The sequence below is a fragment of the Python bivittatus genome, unplaced genomic scaffold (genome assembly GCF_059951505.1).
Source record: "Python bivittatus isolate LINGU-HERP-01145 unplaced genomic scaffold, Pbiv_v1 ctg000610_np1212, whole genome shotgun sequence".
Classification (NCBI taxonomy): domain Eukaryota; kingdom Metazoa; phylum Chordata; class Lepidosauria; order Squamata; family Pythonidae; genus Python; species Python bivittatus.
In genome coordinates, this window is record NW_028277088.1 from 17424193 (window position 1) to 17442544 (window position 18352).

The 18352-nt window shown below is 39.5% G+C and overlaps 1 protein-coding gene across 17 annotated transcripts in view; it reads right to left on the bottom strand.

The window, feature by feature from the left end:
- Window positions 1-18352, bottom strand: part of KIAA1217 (KIAA1217 ortholog) — a 382394-nt gene that overhangs the window by 90343 nt on the left and 273699 nt on the right. For 10 of the 17 annotated variants that reach the window (XM_088150361.1, XM_088150358.1, XM_088150348.1 and 7 more), the window contains exons 3-4: window positions 17302-17382; window positions 6600-6795 (exon numbers count right to left, since the gene is read on the bottom strand). In XM_088150361.1, coding sequence (XP_088006487.1) covers window positions 6600-6795; window positions 17302-17382 — 277 coding nt within the window. The remainder of the gene's footprint in view (window positions 1-6599; window positions 6796-17301; window positions 17383-18352) is intronic. The other 7 variants (XM_088150357.1, XM_088150356.1, XM_088150351.1 and 4 more) reach the window with 2 other exon arrangements.

Genomic DNA, 18352 nt, shown 5'->3' on the forward strand with positions numbered 1-18352 from the left:
AAAAAAAAAAACTATTAAAGAGTAAGTAGAGACAGATACTGTACAGGTACAAATTTACCATATGGAGTGGACCTGAACTAGTGGAATTGAATAGCAGCATGAGATGGGAAGGATTAATATTGCTCTCCTGTTGTTCAAAGCAGTCATATAGCACTGAAATAATTGCTGGGGTGGACTGAAGACTGAGGGAATCTCCCTGGTAGAGTCTTTCTAGCCACGGTAAATTGTGGTGGCCTTCAGGGTTATAAAAAAGAAAAGAAATAGATCCTCCAAACCCACCACCTGCCCATTCAAGTGATAAATGATCAAACAAATACACGTAGTCTGCAGTTTAAGAATGGGTTCCATTCTCAAGGTCTGTCCTTAAGCTGAATTTGTACATAAGCTGGAACAGTATTATTGTATAATACTATATAAGTAATATTGTATAATTAACTCGAACCATTGTGTATTTAACTCAAATTTTGCTATAATAGGCTCCTTTCTTAACTATGGGTCATCTGTAAGCCGGGTGTTCTTAGCCTGGGGACTATCTTTATTGATAAAGAAAAAAAAAAAAAGTATATTGGCTGAGTCAGCAATGCAGCTAAGTAACTTTCATCCTGGCCTTAGCAGTTTTGTAGTAGGGCAGAAGGTAGTGGTGAGGGCTTTCAACAGCCACATATCTAAGTGTCACTGAAATATGTTAGACAACCAGCTTAACCAGGAAATAAATATTACTTTCTCCCAGAAAAGTATTTTTTAAAAATAAAATAGCATCTAGCAGTTGCCCATAAATTCATATTTTTGGGGGGAAAGTATAGAAGGAAAAGATACAGAGGCATCACTCTTTTGTCTTTTTGACACATGCAAAATTCAGCAAAGAGTCTGCAGGCCATGGGCGATCAGCTGGTTGAAGGTTAACAAAATTTGGGGCAATTTTTCCATCTCCTGTGCTCCTTGTGCTAAATAACAACAATAACAATAACAATATTGTCCCCCGCCCAGAGTCCCCCATTGTGGGGAGATGGGTGGGGACAAGTCCAATAAATAAATAAATAAATAAATAAATAAATAAATACATTTTTAAAAACCAGTGAGGCCCTACCTTGATGTGGTTGTGGGGCTTGAGTGCTCCAAGAAGGATGAGAGCTATGCCAGAGATTCAACTATGTTGGACAGGTCTCATCAGAGGAGCCAGACAAAGAGTGCCTCTTGCATAAACAATACGGTGAGATGTAATTTACAGAAACCTATATTGGACTGGTCATTGCCTGGGTCAACGAGGACCATGCTAGTATTCTACTTCCCTGAAATCTGGTGACAAGTGGGGTACAGGACTCAGGACTGTTGGCTGAGCAAAGGCATTCTGGGTGCAATCCCAAAACATCAGAAGCACCACGTGAATGCCATTGGCATTGAGAAAATCACCATCAGTCAATTGCAAAAAGCAGCTTTACTTGGAACAGCTAACATCCTGTGACAATATCTTTAACACCATCAAACAACATCTGCCTATCCCAGGTCCTTGGGAAGGACTTGATAGGTGGATAAAAATGCCAAATCCAGTCAAAGCATCTGGGTGGTTGTGCACCCAACAACAATAACAATATATTTAATTTATTTGCTGCCTGACTCCCAATGACTCTGAGCGGCTTACCATTGTTAAAACATTTAAAAGCAAAGAAAAATAGAAACAGACACACAGAAACAGCACATGACAAAGGAACAACAATGGCAGGAAAATAAACCCAGAAGGAAACAGAAGGAAAGAAAGAAGAGCCAGGTCTTTAAGGCCTTTCAAAACACCAGCAGGGTGGGACCTGTTCAAATTTCGGGAGGAACTTCATTCCAGAGGATGGATGCTGCTACAGAGAAGGCGCTCTTCCAGGGCCCTGATAGGTGGAATTGTTTAATCAATGTAACCCAGAGCGCAGCAACCCCACCAGATTGAACTGGTCAGGCAGATATTATGGGAGACAGGTGGTCCCTCAAGTAAGCAGGCCCTATACCATGTAGGGCTTTATACTGTAGGTAACAACCAGCACCTTGAATCACACCCAGAAGCAATTTGGCAACCAATGCAGCTTGCGAAGCAGAGGTGTTACATGAGCATACTGAGGCATGCCCATCACTGCCCATGGTCCATCACATTCTGGACCAGCTGAAGCTTCAGGGTGATCTTTGAGGGCAGCCCCATGTAGAGCACATTGCAGTAAAGTCATGAGGTAACCAGGGCATGTGTGACTGTCTAAAGGGCCCCCAATCTAGAAAAGTGTGCAACTGATGCATCAGATGAAGCTGGGCAAAAACCTTCCTGGCCACAGCTGCCACCTGCTCATTGAGCAGGAGTTGTGAGCCCAGGAAGACCCCCAGACTGTGCACCATCCTTGAATGGGAAAGTGTAACACCATCCAAAGTCAAAGTTGGAATATCCCCAGATCTGGGTGGTCCAAACAGCCATTCAGTCTTGGTAGGACTGAGTCAGAGATAGCTCCTCCCCATCCAAATCTGCACAGCCTCCAGGCACTGGGACAGAACCTCGCAGCCTCACTTGGCTATCTGGAGTCAAAAGTTATAATTGGGTATCATCAGCTATACTGATGATACCAAATCCCAAACTGGTCGATTCCCCAAAAAGGGGAAGGTTGGAGACTGGTCAATATTGAAGACCATTGGGTCTAAGGATTGCCTCTTGAGGAGGGGAATATCATTCAGGAAAGCCCTACAACAGGCAAAAATAATCAGGGATGGGTAGTCCAGAAAATCACTGGTCTTATGCCATGAAGGTCTTTATAAATGATAACCAGTATTGTGAATTGTACCCAGAAGCTGACTGGGAACCAGTAAAACTAAAAGAACAGTAGTGTTACAATGACGTACCATGGCGTGCATGTAATTACTCATGCCACTGCATTCTGGACTTCTGAATAGTCTTCAAGAGCAGCTTAATTCATTGCAAAAGTCCAAGCGGGAAGTGACCAAGGCATGAGTAACCATGAGCAAAACCTCTCATTCCAGGAACAAGGGCAACTGGTGCATAAGTTAGATTTGTGCAAAGGCCCTCCTGGCCACATCTGCCATCTGCTCCTTGAGCAGAAGCCAGTGTCCAGGACCCAAAAGCAGGAGCCAAGAGTCCCCAAACTATGCATCAGTTCTGTCTGGAGGAGAGTTACCCCATCTACAACTAATGATGGAGAATCTCCAGATGCGGGGTACCCTAAAATCCGCAGCCACCTGGTCTTACTAGGGTTAAGCTGAAGCCTGTTCTTCCCCTATAAAGACCCCCACAGCCTCCAGTCATAGAGAAAGAACCTTGATAGCATCACATGATTGGTTAGAGTTAGAGATGTATATCTGAGTGTCATCAGCATGTTGAAGATACTTAACCCTATGGCTGCAGATGATCTTACCAGCAGCTTCATGGAGAACTTAAATAAGAGTGGGGACAGAATTGAGATCTCTTCTCTCACAACACCAATTGGAACTGGCCCCAGAGGAAGGAGAACCACCAAAACATCATGCCCCACACACCCAACCCCTAGGCTAGTCCAGAAGAATACCATGATCTATGGTATCAAAAGCCACTGGGAGATTAATGAGGGCCAGGATGGACACACCATCACCATTCTGATCTCTTCAGAAATCATCAACAAGGGCAATCAGTGCTATCTCCATACAACACCGAAGTGTGAAACCAGACTGACAAGGGTCCAGATAATCCATTTCCTCCAGCTTCAGGGTGCTCTGAAGCTGTAACCTAACCATCTTTTCAACAACCTTCTATATATTATCAAGCTGTCAAGGTAGAGGTTTAGAGCAATTGTGGAGGGGCCCATTTAGCAGAGTTGGCAGGAAAGCCCAAAACACACCAGTCAAATTAATATATTGGGATGTAAGTCTAATAACAGACATAACCTTTCAAATATGTCAATAATATCCAAAGCTCATAAAACTAAAGTCCATAAGTTCAGCCAGTGATGAAATCAACATCTTCATAGTTCTACCAGTTTCTGAATATGACACAGGCATTATTTGGAACAACCTAAATCAAAGAATTGCTATCCCATTTGAATTTAATTGGTAGTACTGGCATATTGTCCAAGTAAACTTAGAATGCACGATTAACTGAATTCTGCAACTAGAACAAAACTCTTAGGGTCATGTACATGACACATAGATAGTCACCGATTCTATTTATTCAGAAGTGTTCTACTTTTCATTGATCAAAACAATCCCAAAGCAGGACTGATTACCATAATTTTATACCTGATCACAAATCCATCAGGCTATGCTAATCAGTTCTTAAATGGATGCACATCTCTTGCCTGTGATGTGCAGTCCTGATGTGAGAAGGACAACTACTATGGATAATTGTATATATTGAAGGTGTGAGGCCATATAAGATAGCTAATTCAAAACTTGCATATTGTGCTTTCAGTACCATATCCTTCCAACCTGGAATCCTTCAGATGTATTAGACTCCAGTAATCATAATTCCCAGCCAGTCCAACACATTAGAAGGGTTCTAAATCTGGGAAGGCTAATATAATAACTAAAGGTAGTGACGTGGATTAATTACTTCAAAATACAGTATATGGAAGAACAGCTTTTTTTTTTATTCTTGGTCTTCTCTGGCTTTGGAGAAATCAGTTAAGCATTTGGTTTACATTTTTTTTTGTATTTTTTAAAAAAGTCTGATTATATATCAGATATCAAAGCAGCCTGGATAAAAAAAAAATGGCCCAGGATTGTTAGCAGAATAAATAAACCACCACATTCACAGTTTATGAGCAACTCTGTGATTAATGACCCATTCATCTGACTTTATCCTACTCTGCACACTGGGAGCTGGGGTCCTGCTGGACAGAAGCAACGTTATGATAATAACCATTTGCCTGCCTCAGCAATCGGTATTCATTGCCTTATATAGAAAACAGCCTGGCTGTTCTATGGTAGCATTTTGCCTCTTCCTTGAGTAGCTAATTGCAAGCATTAATTGATTCCAAACTAATTAAATTGCAAGATGCTCTGGGAGCAAGGCAAAAAGGTGTCCTGAGCAACTGGCACATATCCCCACAGCATCAACATCACTGAAACTGACAAAGTTCCTGGGTCAACAAGTCTGGCTCAAAAAAAGAAAGGATGTTTCTCTCCTAACTCATGGGGCATGGAACCCAATGACCTGCACCAGAACATCTGACAAGTATCTCTCCCTTCTCTGGCAATAAATGCATGTCCAAAATAAATTAAACATTTACTTCCCATTCAGCTGCCTGAAGCAGATTCAACCTATAGCTAAACAGCATGGACACAGTCTCTCACTGCAGTCTACCTGCAATACTTTTATTGTGCTATTCAGTTCCATTTCAGCTGTGCCTGATGAGGTCTAAATGAGTTAAAGTTGTGCTTCATTCCTAACCCTGTAAGAATTATTTGTGGGCAACTGTTAGAATCCACAACACTGGATGTTCAACAGCACACAGAGACATGGAATATAGCATCATGCAACACACAAATGTCAATGAAAGGCCATTTTGGAATCTATGTGCCACTTGGGTATAGATTCAAAATTAAGATAATTTTGACCAAAAAAAAAAACTTGATTTCAGGCCTATTGGGCACCTATAATTCTTTTCCAAGAGAAGTTGAAGGGTTTAGCTATTTGCTAGAGATGTAGTATTCAAAATGTAATATTGGTTCATAATATGTGGCTTTGTGCTATACTGTCCCCCTTCTGGAGAGGAGTTATTTCACATAGTAATTCTGAAACATTTATTGATTTGTAGATACTCATAAATATCAATGGTTTGGAAATGTAACAGGAAGAAAAAGAAATGGATACTGCACAGTTTTATGAATAAATAAAAAGACATTATTGGAAAGATACCCAATGTTTGAAGAACATATCTGTCTTTCTATATTTGAATACTATAAACTTTTACCTTTGGGAGCCCTAAACATTTGAACTGCACATGCTATTTTATGTTTAATTTTCCACTGCTTTTTTATTAAGTAAACTGAGTTAGATGTTAATAATGTAATTGCAAAACTTGTCATGGATATACATGTAAGATTCATTTTAATGTATGACAGCAGTAAGTTTGGACTCTCCTCTTTTTTATATTTGCATACAAAGTAACAAAAATAATTTAAAGAGGAATTTAGTTATTTTTATGGTGAGATAACTGGAAAGCTAAGTTCATAGAACCTGGTTAAAAGCAAGGAATTTTAATTTTAAGAGCCAAACCATATACAGAGCACAGCAAACTACTTCCTGTTCTGGATTATTTACTTCCAGAAAACTAGCAGTGACTCTCAGAATGGCCAAACCAGCATGTTTCCTGGAACATTCTATCCCCAACAAGTTAATTTTCCACACAACTAATCTTTTTACATGCAGGAGGTGCCCAGCTGATCTTAGAAGAACCTTCTCCCCTAGGGGTGGGGCAATGTTCATGAAGATGATGGGTCCCTCTAGGTGTCTCTCTCTCTCTCTCTTTCATTATATATCATATATACAAACTGGTATCACAGATCTGTACCCTCAGAGCTACTAACAACACTGTAAAGCAGATACCAACACAACCGTAAGCAGATAGTTGTGGATGATGTCTTACCAAGAGATCTTTCTTTTGTTTGATTTGTTGTTCTCACAACTGGAAGACTTGCTCGAGTACGGCTTCCCCTTGAAAAAGGAGACAGGGTCTCTGCTTCTGACATGACTTCCAAGGAGTCAACAGATACCTCTGACAAATATTCAGCTTGATCTCCCAAGCTGGGCTGTGGGCTTTGAGATAGCTTTGGGCTCCTTGTCTGTGAAATAAATAAAAACAGAGAGCAAACTTTTTAGTAGTGTTAAAATCCCTGCCTGAGAGAAGATGAAAATATTTCTTCCTCTCTCTTTAAAGATAAAACACTGATCCAGTTGGTGAATGCTCAAGGTGACTTCCATGTATGCTATTTATAAAGATTGTCCCAGGGTATTCCATTAAAATTTTTATTATTATAAATGCACAAATGCACAAAATATTTGACAAGTACTTAAGGGTTAGGGTTAGCAGTGTCATAATAACAAGAGAACAGAAGTATGCAGATATGTACAAAATAAAACCTACATGCCATGATTTAAAGAGTTACCCTTTTAAGTTCCTTTAAATCTTCTTTCAGCAACAGATGTGTAAAGAGTATGGCAAGTATTTAGTAGCTCCACTATTAGTTCTTACTCTGATCCAATTCAGTAACAGGACAAACCAGAACCAGGTTTATTTCTAATTATGAATGCAGCTGATTACACCAGTGTTCTCCATTCTGCTTCCTCTCACATATTTAAGCCCTAACGTGGAGCCTGAAGCAACCCAAGGAGATCAAGCCAGAAAGGACAACTAAGTCCAATGAGGAAAATGCTTGAAGCAGCTTAGTCTATTTAGCCTACAATAGAAAAGATTAAACAGAGATACGAGAGGCAGAGAGTGTCTTTACACATTGTAAGAATGGCCACAAGAAGAGGGTAGAACCAAAACTGATGAATGGGAAATTGATGAAAGGGAAGTAGATTTTGGTCGAATCTCAGATGCAACTATGTAATAGTAAGGATTATTCATGAGTGGATCAAATGGCTTCAGGAGGTTGGTGGTTCTGATTCACTTTTGATATTTAACTTTGGACAACCAAAGTTGGACAGCCATCTCCCAGATATGTTATTGTTGCCTCCAGCACTGGAGGTCCTACACTGAATCCAAGGGGCGTGCAAGCACAGAGTATATCTCAAATCCCTTTTAGACCTGTGTTGCTTTTACATTCATCACCAGTGCAAAGGGGTGTGATCATTAGATAAGCGGATGGCACAACCTGTGTTACTTTAGAATCTAGGCTTAGATCTTACACTGTTAAAGTATTACTATGTGGCAGTTGGGGAAACTAAACATGTTCTCTCCATGTATTCAGCTATAACGCCAGTCAGTCCCATCCAACAGAGCCACTGGCTAGGTTAGCATAGCAAATGACATTGCTGCCATTGGAGAATGAATGTCTTTTGGCATGAGCACATTGAGGGATGCACAAATATTTTGAATTCAAACTGTTTCAACTTCAAAGTGCTCTGTTGCAAAACAGCTGCTTCACATTGGACATGGGTTATCTTTAACATTTTGGAGGTGCTTTGAGCTCTGTTTCAAACTGAAAATAGGGTGTTTGAATTTGAAATGTTTTGCATATCATTAAATGCCTCCAATAGTGATTCTGGTTGATGCATATATGTATGTTTTTATTTATTAGATTTATATACCATCTTTATTCAGGACTTCAAAGCCACATACATATCTCTTCTATTTTTCCCCACAATAATCCTGCAAAATAAAGTCAGGCTGAGAGAGAAGGACTGGCCCAAAGTCACTCAAGGAGCCTCCATGGTTGAAGGCTAGAACCTGTATCTTTCCCATTCCTATTCAACACCTTAACCATTACACTACATGGGATGATGACTACTCACCTTAAAGAAGAATAAATTAGTGGAATATCATTCATAAGCAAATATTATACATAACCAAAGAGAATAAACAAATTTGAGATTTAGTCAATAGACATGATGCTTTTCCCACTTGACTTCAAAGCACACAATTTCACATTACAAAGCACACCATCTGTATATTCCTGGAGTTATAGTCTCAATCCTTCTGGAACTGATTTAGACATCATCATCATCATCATCATCATCATCATCATCATCATCATCATCCCAAAGTAAACAATGTGATCAAATCACTTCACTACTGCTTGTTTCCTTGTTTTCTCCAGCGCTTTGTAATGAAACACCCATGCAGGACCAGAGACAGGATTCCCTAACAATGCATCCCTTCTGATTTGCAGCCCTCCATTGTGCATCATCCAAGACTTGAACTCATTCCCATTCTTAGTTTCCTTTTTCTTGATTCATGTCTATATTTAGAAGATTATGAAACACTGTTCAGACCAAGTTTGGATTTAGAAAAAGAAAGAAAACCATATTGCTGACATATTCCCTTTCCCTTAATGTTTTGCTTTAATGGAAAGAGGTAAGCTTACTGCAGAAATGGCATAGATCAGATTATACTCCCTCAGTGACCTTGGCTGAATTAGCAACTTTTGCATTTTATTAGATTCTCATTAGGTTGCCAGAGTATTTCAGCCTCCTTCCCGCTGTCTGTTGCCAACCTGATTCCTCATAACATTCAATAACTTTGAAATACTGAAGAAAGAATCCAAATCTCTGGAGTTTGACACTTCCAAAATTTGCATCAATGTATTAGATACTACCCAGGGTCCATAGTGACATGATTAGGAAGCAGAATACTGAGAAGTGGCTTTTAAAAGGGTGTTCTGTATAAAACTAGGGTTCCAAGAAAATTTGATGGGGTTCCATAAGAGACCAAGCCCCCCCCTCCCCCCCAAAAAAAGTTCACTCAAACATGGCCAATTTTTGATCACTAGAGCTTTGCCTCTTCTGGGATTTTATTTTTTTATTTTTTTAAACTAGCAGGTTTGAAAATCTAACATCCCCACTCTCACCCCCAATGATTCTGCAGGAATTCTAGCAAACATTTTTCTTCTGACAGCACAGAGGCATGCTTTGAAATGGCCTTATGACGTTGATTATAAGGAGACTATGCACTGTAAACACTCTCTGCTGGGTGGTGCATGTATGTTAATGCTCAAGAAGTGACAAAAAACTCTCCCTGCCAAAAGAAAGAGAAATCCAAGAGGCAATCAATCTTTCTTCCTTTCTCTCACTTGCAATTCAGAAGACCATGGCTATAAAAGCCTCCATTATTTTGAATGGAGCAGTACTTGTCCTTGCAATCTAAACCCTCTTAAACTACTATTTATCCTGTATCTAGAAGAGAGATGATACTGGTATCTGTACCATTTTTTTTCCATACTGGAGGGTTAATAGAAGCAGGAAAAGGAACTGATTTAGATCACAAACAAGATACAGCAAAACCAGCACTGAGCTGGGGGTTGGACTAAATAATCTGAGAGGTGCCTTCCATGATTCTAGCAAAAGATTCAGATATTGCTTCTGTAATGCTGCTACCTGAATCAAAATAAGATTCCTGGTAGTTGCTTTTAAGCTAACAAAAGATTTGTGAGATCAGATCATGGATCTCCAGAACTGTTGTAAACCTACAGTCTGCTTTTTCTCTTAATTAAAATTTAAACTGACAAAAAAATTGATTAATTTCCAGACACGCTTATCTGAATATATTTGTTGTTTGCTTTAAAAGAATGTAAATATTGGAGTTGAAAAATCTGACTGTACACTTACACACACCTACACATCATACATACAAATTTAATTCAGCTGTTCTTACCACGAACAGCTGAAAGTCACATATTTTCTGGCTGTTCTTGTTAACACCTATTTGATACAATTGTGTTTCTGTTTTCAAGCACAATTTAGCGTTCCTTATCAGTTATCTCAGATTCCTGTGTGGATTCCTTTCATTTTCCCAAAGGTTAACAAGCCACAGTGGTTAATGTTACACATTCAAAGGTTAAGCGATTTACAGTCCACTTCTGAGAGAGATTCCAATGCGTTAGTTTGTATCTGATCTGCAGATAAGTAATCTGAGAAACTAGGTGACATGTGATATTACCTGTCCACTGCTCTTGCTTTAAGAAATAACAGCTGCACATGGATGGGAATCTGGGTTAGAAACCAATGGTGGTTAGTCAATTTTTCCATCCAAAAAGATTATATTCCTGCTAACCCTTCCCACCTGCTGTTGTAGGAAACAGCACTTTCAGCATGACTTTACCTTAGAAATAGAAAGGGTTGCCCTAATTCCCTTGTGGCCAAGATCCCAATCTAGACTATTGGTCCTGAACTGCATTCTGCTAAATTCAAAAGGTGACTACTTCAAAAAAACAAAACAAAAATCCAACATTTTAAAAATGCAATTTGGTCCTGATCATTATACTCATTAATGTAAACAAGACCAGGAAATCAGAACGTTTTTAATACCAAATGCTCAATGGTCTCAAGACTTTATTTGTTTAAAGTTCTTAATTATATTATGATATTATCTGAGTCATGTTGATTAATCATCAGTTTTTGTATACTGACCTTCAATTTTGTCACTCTGTTAAGTTTTGTGTGTTTATGCTGCATTCTTTTCATTGACAGGCATCTGTATCTCAGATGGTCTACTAAAAAAACAAACCCTACACTTTATCATTCCTTGAGGACACATCAAACCACCCAGTGGCTTAGATGAGTGAGGGGCCTATCTTCTGAACACCCTTCTGCAGTAAGGCTCAAGAGGGGATGCAAGAATGCCTGAACCATGGTGGTGGCCAAGGGTTCACTTCAGTTAAAGGCAACAAAAGGGGTGAGTTACACATGTGGGAGAATTGGGTTTGCTGGGAGGTTTTTTTGTTTTTGTTTTTTTTAATTTTGCCCAGTTGTATCTCTCTTTTAGAATTTGCACTACAATTTGTCTTTGTTTCCCACCTCAAAATGGTGGGATATTGTGCCTGTGACTTTCAGCAATCATGGCTTCGGAGATCACAAAAAGGAGGGTCACACATGTAGGCCTTAAGCCATAGGCTGTCCACCCATCTTTAACCATGGGAACTCAAGCCTGCTGTTTTATTTGATGAATTAATTATGTCTCTAAAACCCAAAATAGAATTCTCTGCACAGTGAAATCTCTTTTAATAATTCTTAGACAGTCTGAATACACTATTTTGGCAGGCCTGGAGTCTGGCTGACAGTGCTTTATCCCTCAAGGCTTGTATTGGTCCATTGCATTCAACAGTCTTCTTCTGTTCTTTAGCTGGTTATACCGGCTGGCCATTCTAGAATTTTAAGTCTCACAGATCCGGAGCCCAGCAGGATGAAGGAAACTGCTATGGGCTGCAATATATTTCTGTTCTACATTCTTAGGGGCCCATGAAGTTTTATTCAACCTAAAAGCTACTCTTCAGCACTTTGCTTATCTTTGCTAGCATGGTTATAATACCACAGAGTTTTCCTGAGTTTTGTTTTCCAGCCGGGGTGGCTAATTTTTTCTCCTGTTTTTCTCCTATATGCATATTATACTGACTTCTTTTGTACACACACACACAATAAAGGAGAAAAGATACCCCCTTGAGGATTTTCACCTGTTCAAACAGAACTGATTTCAAGCTTGGAGGAAGAAGCCAAACAGTTGAATTTTCTAAGTGATTTACTGCTCATTTTTCTTCCTTGCATATTATTATTTCATTACAGAGAAACAAGAAAACAAGTAATATGGGATATTCAGTTAACGGTGGTTGGATGGTAAGGGTATGGTAAAAATCATATTATTCCACAGAAAATATTATATAGGGATTATGCTGGTTAGGCTAGAAAGAAAGGAAGAAATTGTGAAATGAGATACAAAACCTGGGGAAAAATTTCTCCCTCACGTAGATAGGAGATAAGAAAGTTTGCTATCCCCCTGCTTGCTTTTTCCTTAACATAGAATCCATCTACGACAGAAAACCCTAGAGTAAGGATGGGTAATCTTTTGATAGCACAGTGGAAAGGATCGTAATGCAAGGGCTGAACTTGCTGAAGGCAGAATTCCTTTAGATTTCTTATGGCTGGAAGACTCCTAGTGAAGATCGTAACAGCCTGAAGTACTGACAATCCACTGAAAGTACTGGTAGTTGAAGGTATCTGCCCAAAGGTATGTCCTAGACCAGTGTTTCTCAACCTCGGCAAGTTTAAGATGTGTGGACTTCAACTCCCAGCATGGCTGGCTGGAAAATTCTGGGAGTTGAAGTCCACACATCTTAAACCTGTCGAGGTTGAAAAACACTGTACTAGACTAAAAATCGGCTTTGTGAGAGTAAGGCCTCAAGAGGAAGACCCTACTAATGGGGAGGGCTTTTTCTAGGTGGTCTGTAGTTGAAATTTGCTGTGATATGCACTTTGCCCACTCATATTTCTTAGCAGCCAGAGCTGGAACAATGTCTTTGTAGCATTTGCTGACCTTCTGATTCCCTTGATTTCCTCAAATCCTGGCTCTCAACTCTTGAACTGTCCCTGGGTTTGTTCCTAAATGCTACTTTTGCTCGGCTTCCTCATTCAGCTGAAGTCACTGCATGAATCCTGGTCTAGTTCCAAACATTGTTCTTTAAATGCTGGCAAGTTATCGGGCGTTTGTATTTCTATTCTTGTTCCAAGCTGGATCGCTCAGCTGCTTAAGGAACAAAAGAAGGGTCATGTACTGCTACTACTTAAGGAAAGTGGTTCTTTTTCAAGACTAAGTCTGCAATCCTATGTGCCTGGAATAATCCTCCTGAACATAGCAGGCCTAACCTGCTGAATTTGAACACATCGTACAGGACTGTGCTCTAATGCCAGCCATCTGTGTTTCTGCCTGTTTAACTTGAATATGTTTCAATTCAAATACACAATGAAAAAGCATAAACCTCACTAGGAAATCACCCTGGCAGCAGCTACCCTAAATTGTTCTCTTGCTTAAGAATGTTAAAAACCTTCAATCTGAAGATTTTATCACCCAAATATTTTGAATTTTTCCTGAATCCTGTCAAATGTATCACATTCAGGATGTGTATATTCTTCAATAATTATTTGCTCAAAAGACATCTCAGATTGTGACTCCTCTCCAATGCTCTGCTAGTCTTGGCTAGCAGTTCCCAGAGTTCAATTCCTCAATTTTGGATTACATATCCCATCATCTTTGATCACCAATTGTCCTGGTGGGAGATGAAGGAAACTATGCCATCATCATTTACTGGTTCTGCATCGAGTTACACTGCCCTGGGTAGGAACAGGAACACAGGGAGTATTGAAGATTCATTTTTGTCACTAGAGACCCAAAGGTAGGTTGAATTTTCATAGACTGGCATAGCTTAGTCCTTGTCACCTATGCGCTGATCATCTCAAGGATGGACTACTGCTAGGATGCAAAAAGTACAGTCTGCTGGCATCCCTGGATGGCCTCTGGAACCTCTGGATTAGGTGGAGCATCATATGTGGACATTCTCTTTGCATTGGAAGATTTTGCTCAGTGGGACATCTTGCTACTCAGAGATGACGCCTGTGTGTTGAAAGCTCTGCACTGTTGACAATGAATCACTAAGCCAAATTCAACATGCTCCTGTGGTTTACAAGGACCTAAACAACAGGACCAGGTTATCTGAAAATTGCCTTCACCAAATGCCTGACTTCTTGTGTTGTGAACTGCTGATACTCATTTAACAGTGATGCAGAAGTTAAAGATGAGTGGCTTCCAGCATGGACTGCTTCCGCCAGCAAAGATGTATTTGTTCTTGAAGGCAGCTTCCCTCTTATGGAACAGCTTGCCCCCCTGAGGCAAGGATGCCCCCCTATACCTCATGGCCTTCCTGAAGTAGTACAATTGTAGAGCGGTGTTTCTCAACCTTAGCAGCTTGAAGATGTGTGGACTTCCACACATCTTCAAGCTACCAAGGTTGAGAAACACTGCTGTAGAGCCATATGTGCCTATATGTATAGATGTTATCATCTTTGCTTATCTTTTGAGGTTACTGTAAACTGCTTTGGCATTTATTTACAAAACAAAATAAATGTCTTAATGTAATAGGCATGTCATCTGGAAACTCAAGGTTTGGAATCCTTGCTGTGAGTAGACCAGCAAGTCCTCTCCTTCCAATATATTAAATCTGAAGGAAAGCATTTTGAAGAATTGAGAATGGCATGAGGCTTCCCCTTTCCCATCACTTTTCACAAGGGCCCCTATTTATATGAGTTTCCCTCCTTAGTTACTGGCTGGGATCTAGAGATCATGGAGTTCTTGGTGCTCTTTGAGCTTGTTTGTGGTTGCAGACATTGCATTACCCAGCTAGCACACTGATATTACCTAGTTGGGTAATAAAACATCTGCAAGCAAATGACCAAGCTCAGAGAGCTTCAAGGACTCCACAATTCAGCCATGAGCTACATATATTCTCTTCTATGGGATCTAAAGATTGATATATAAAATATCCTTGGAGAATCTCTTGATCTTCAGTGATGACTTTTGCCTTCCAGGCCTGATGATAAAAAAAGAGAATCTAAAAAGTCTTTGTGTATTGCATTTTAGATCCCAGCCAATCCCTTCCTCCACTCTGGTTCATAAATTGCCATGATATCTGAGATCAGATAAACTATGATTATTGTTTAATACAGCTCACTTCATTATGGTCTATGGCACGTGCACATGATGGTCACTGCCAACTATTCTTTGTCTCCAAACTAGAATAGAAAATGGCTCGAAGTGGTTTTTCATTCTGAAACAAACATGAATTAGTGATAACCAGAATTTGCTGCAAATCACAGAACAAGAAATGGGGGAGAGAACAAAGATATGGGGAAGAGAACAAGAATGTCAGAACTTTCAAGAAACTGTGGTTCTCCAGAACTGCTGAGGCAGCAGCTAATGTGACCAATGATGAGTACTGGAATTCCCAGGAAGCTTAAACAAAATTAATGGCAGCCACTAGAACTCTCAGCCATAGAAGGCTTGGCATGACAATCTTGACTGAAGTCAAATAAATAAATAAATAAATCAAACAAACAAACAAACAAATATGCCAACCCAGCCTGAAGCACAGTCACAAAGAATCCCCTGGAGTAGGCAGCTATATTAAATCATCCTCATCACCACCACGACCACCACCACCATCATAAATTGAAGTTATGAAGTTGCTAAACTGCTGATATTCAAAGTGATTTTGGTTGGCTGATGTCTATAGAAAAGATAAGCCATTTTAAAACAAATCAGCCCTTTCTTCCACAAGATAGCACTAGAAAACATCCCAGAACTCTAGCATTTGAGTGTTTGATGTATACATGTTAAACAATTTATCGTATTACTGTATGTCAGATCCATTTAAACTACTGTTGTTTCCTATAGATCCAACTAAACAGCATTATATGATGCACTGTATATACTGTACCGTAGTTTTAACATCAGCTTTAAGTGGATGCCATACCTCCATTATCACTGAAGCAATTCTTACTATCAGGAGTAACTGACTGTGTTTGGGGATGCAATTTAAACCTATTAAAATAGTTTGCAAAAGTGTGCACAGGAAAAAAAGTTTAACTTTTGTGTACTGATTGAAGGGGAAATGCTCTGAAGAAAGTCCTGAAGCTGCAATAAAAGGAAAATCAAGGGAAACAAATGCTAAAATGCATTATTGTGCGAGCCTTTGAGACAAAATGTTCTGCTTCAAGAAACAGATTACACTTCCATCTCTCTTGAGCACAAATATCCAAAGGCATATTTGAAACAATGCAAGAGAAAAAGCACCTTCCATATTTGTGGCATTTTCTATAAAAGCTAATGGATGATATACATAGTTACTCAAATTCATAGCTGCTCTTGAAAAATTTAAACAAATCATGGTGCCACTGAAAATTTTTAAAAAATGTATCTTATAATGCTTTATAAAAAAGACAAAATGCCTGGTAGGGATAGAGGCTGATATAATATATTTGTAAAGCACATATTTAAATACAATGACTTTAGGCAACTTTCCAGAGTATTACAAAGGCCAATAAGCGTAACAAAAGGAAGTGCCCGAAACTCTTGTTTCTCAAATATAAAATATTAAGATCTAGCCCTAGGGATGAATGGAAATTGCATGCTCCTCAGAATGCTCTGAAAGAGACAGGTGTATTTGTACGCATCTTCCGTGCCATTTTTGAAATGAAGGTTCAGATCCGCACAACGAATGAAATGGCTCCCCCAGCTTAGACGACACTGTCGCTTGGCACACATGATGGGATCAGATCACAGTTTCCTCCACTTTAGCCTTGACGTTTTTTGCAAATAGCAAACTCTGATTCCGAAGTAGCTGGCTTTCACATAGATTTTAGTTATTGACCAATAACTGAGTAGTATTGGCTAACGCGTCTCTGCATAACCTACTGGCCAGGATTGGCACACTGTAAATGATTGCTGGTTCTCTGCAACTAGCCACAGTGGGTACAGAGGTGCCCATTGCATTCTGGAAGCTAGTGAGTCAGCACAACCCACTCCAATCCTATTCCATTTGAAATATGAAATTCGAAGACGTAAGCGATGGAAAACCTTTTCATCAGAAAGTGCCTGAAACATGGAACATGAAAAAACCACTAAAAAGCAAAGCTGTCCATGCAGAGGTAAAAGAACATGCAGTTCCACCCTGAACGAGGAAAAAAATTACTACTAGTGATGCAAACTGTTAAAATTACTAAATGTGAGGCACACGGTTAAAATTGGGCCAAACTGCAAGCTCATTCCAAGGCAGGGTGCAGAAAAAGAAGAATATCGTACTAACTCTCTGAGAGGTTTCAATTTTCATCAAGTACCTTTGAATGTCAAGCTCTGAATGGAGGGAGACCAACATGCACTGTAAAGCCTGTGGATCAGAAACGGGGAAGAAAAGGGAACAGGAAGAAAGAGGAAAACAAAGTAATTAAAATAAAGCAAAAATGCAATGTAAGATATGTATGGAGCAGAATAAGACAATAGAAGAGAAACTATCTGAAAAAGGGCCTAAATCCCACCCCCCCACCCTCAAGTTAAATTAAGTATTTAAATAGGAGGCAGAGTTCTATACATTATCACAATTTTGGAAGTATAGCTGATAGAAAAATCCCTCCTCCAGGTCCACAGCCTACCCAATTCCTTTCAGTTTTTCTTCTCCAAAATTCCTGTCTTAGCTCTGGACAAAACCAATATATAAATAAAAATTACCTGTTTCTTTTAATCATATAAATCAGGAATATCTGCAGATTGTGGTCCAAAAAGTCAAGATGGTGGCTGCGATGTGGGAACTGAAGCTCCTCCTGTTTTTTATGTGGACATAACCAACTAAAGGACAGGTAGAGCTTCAATCGTACTGCCATGGCTGCCATTTTGACTTTTTGTACCATACCCTAATCTAATTGCTCCTATCAAGTTTCTTCCTATCCTACTTCCATCTGATCATTAAAGAGCATGTGCAGGGAGGAAAAAAACAAGAATAAGGTGTTAAGAAAAAGAATGATTTCATAATGAAAAGAACGAAAAAGTGTGTTAGTGCTCAATGTCTGCAATATGAGCATCTACAATACACAGTAGGTCCACATTGGCTAAGATCAAGTACACATACATGAAGTAGAAAGCAGGTATTCACCAAAAGGCTGCAACTCCATAGGCTCCATCCAAGGAAGAGAAGAAATAGGGCCTCTCCATCAGTTAAATAAGATGTGTGAACTTCAACTCCCAGAAGGCTGGGGACTTCTGGTAGGTGAAGTCCACACATCTTAAAGTTGTCAAGGTTGAGAAACTCTGAGTTAAATGACTAGTTTCTTCTGGCCACCTCTCTTTGAAATGCTTCCATTCTA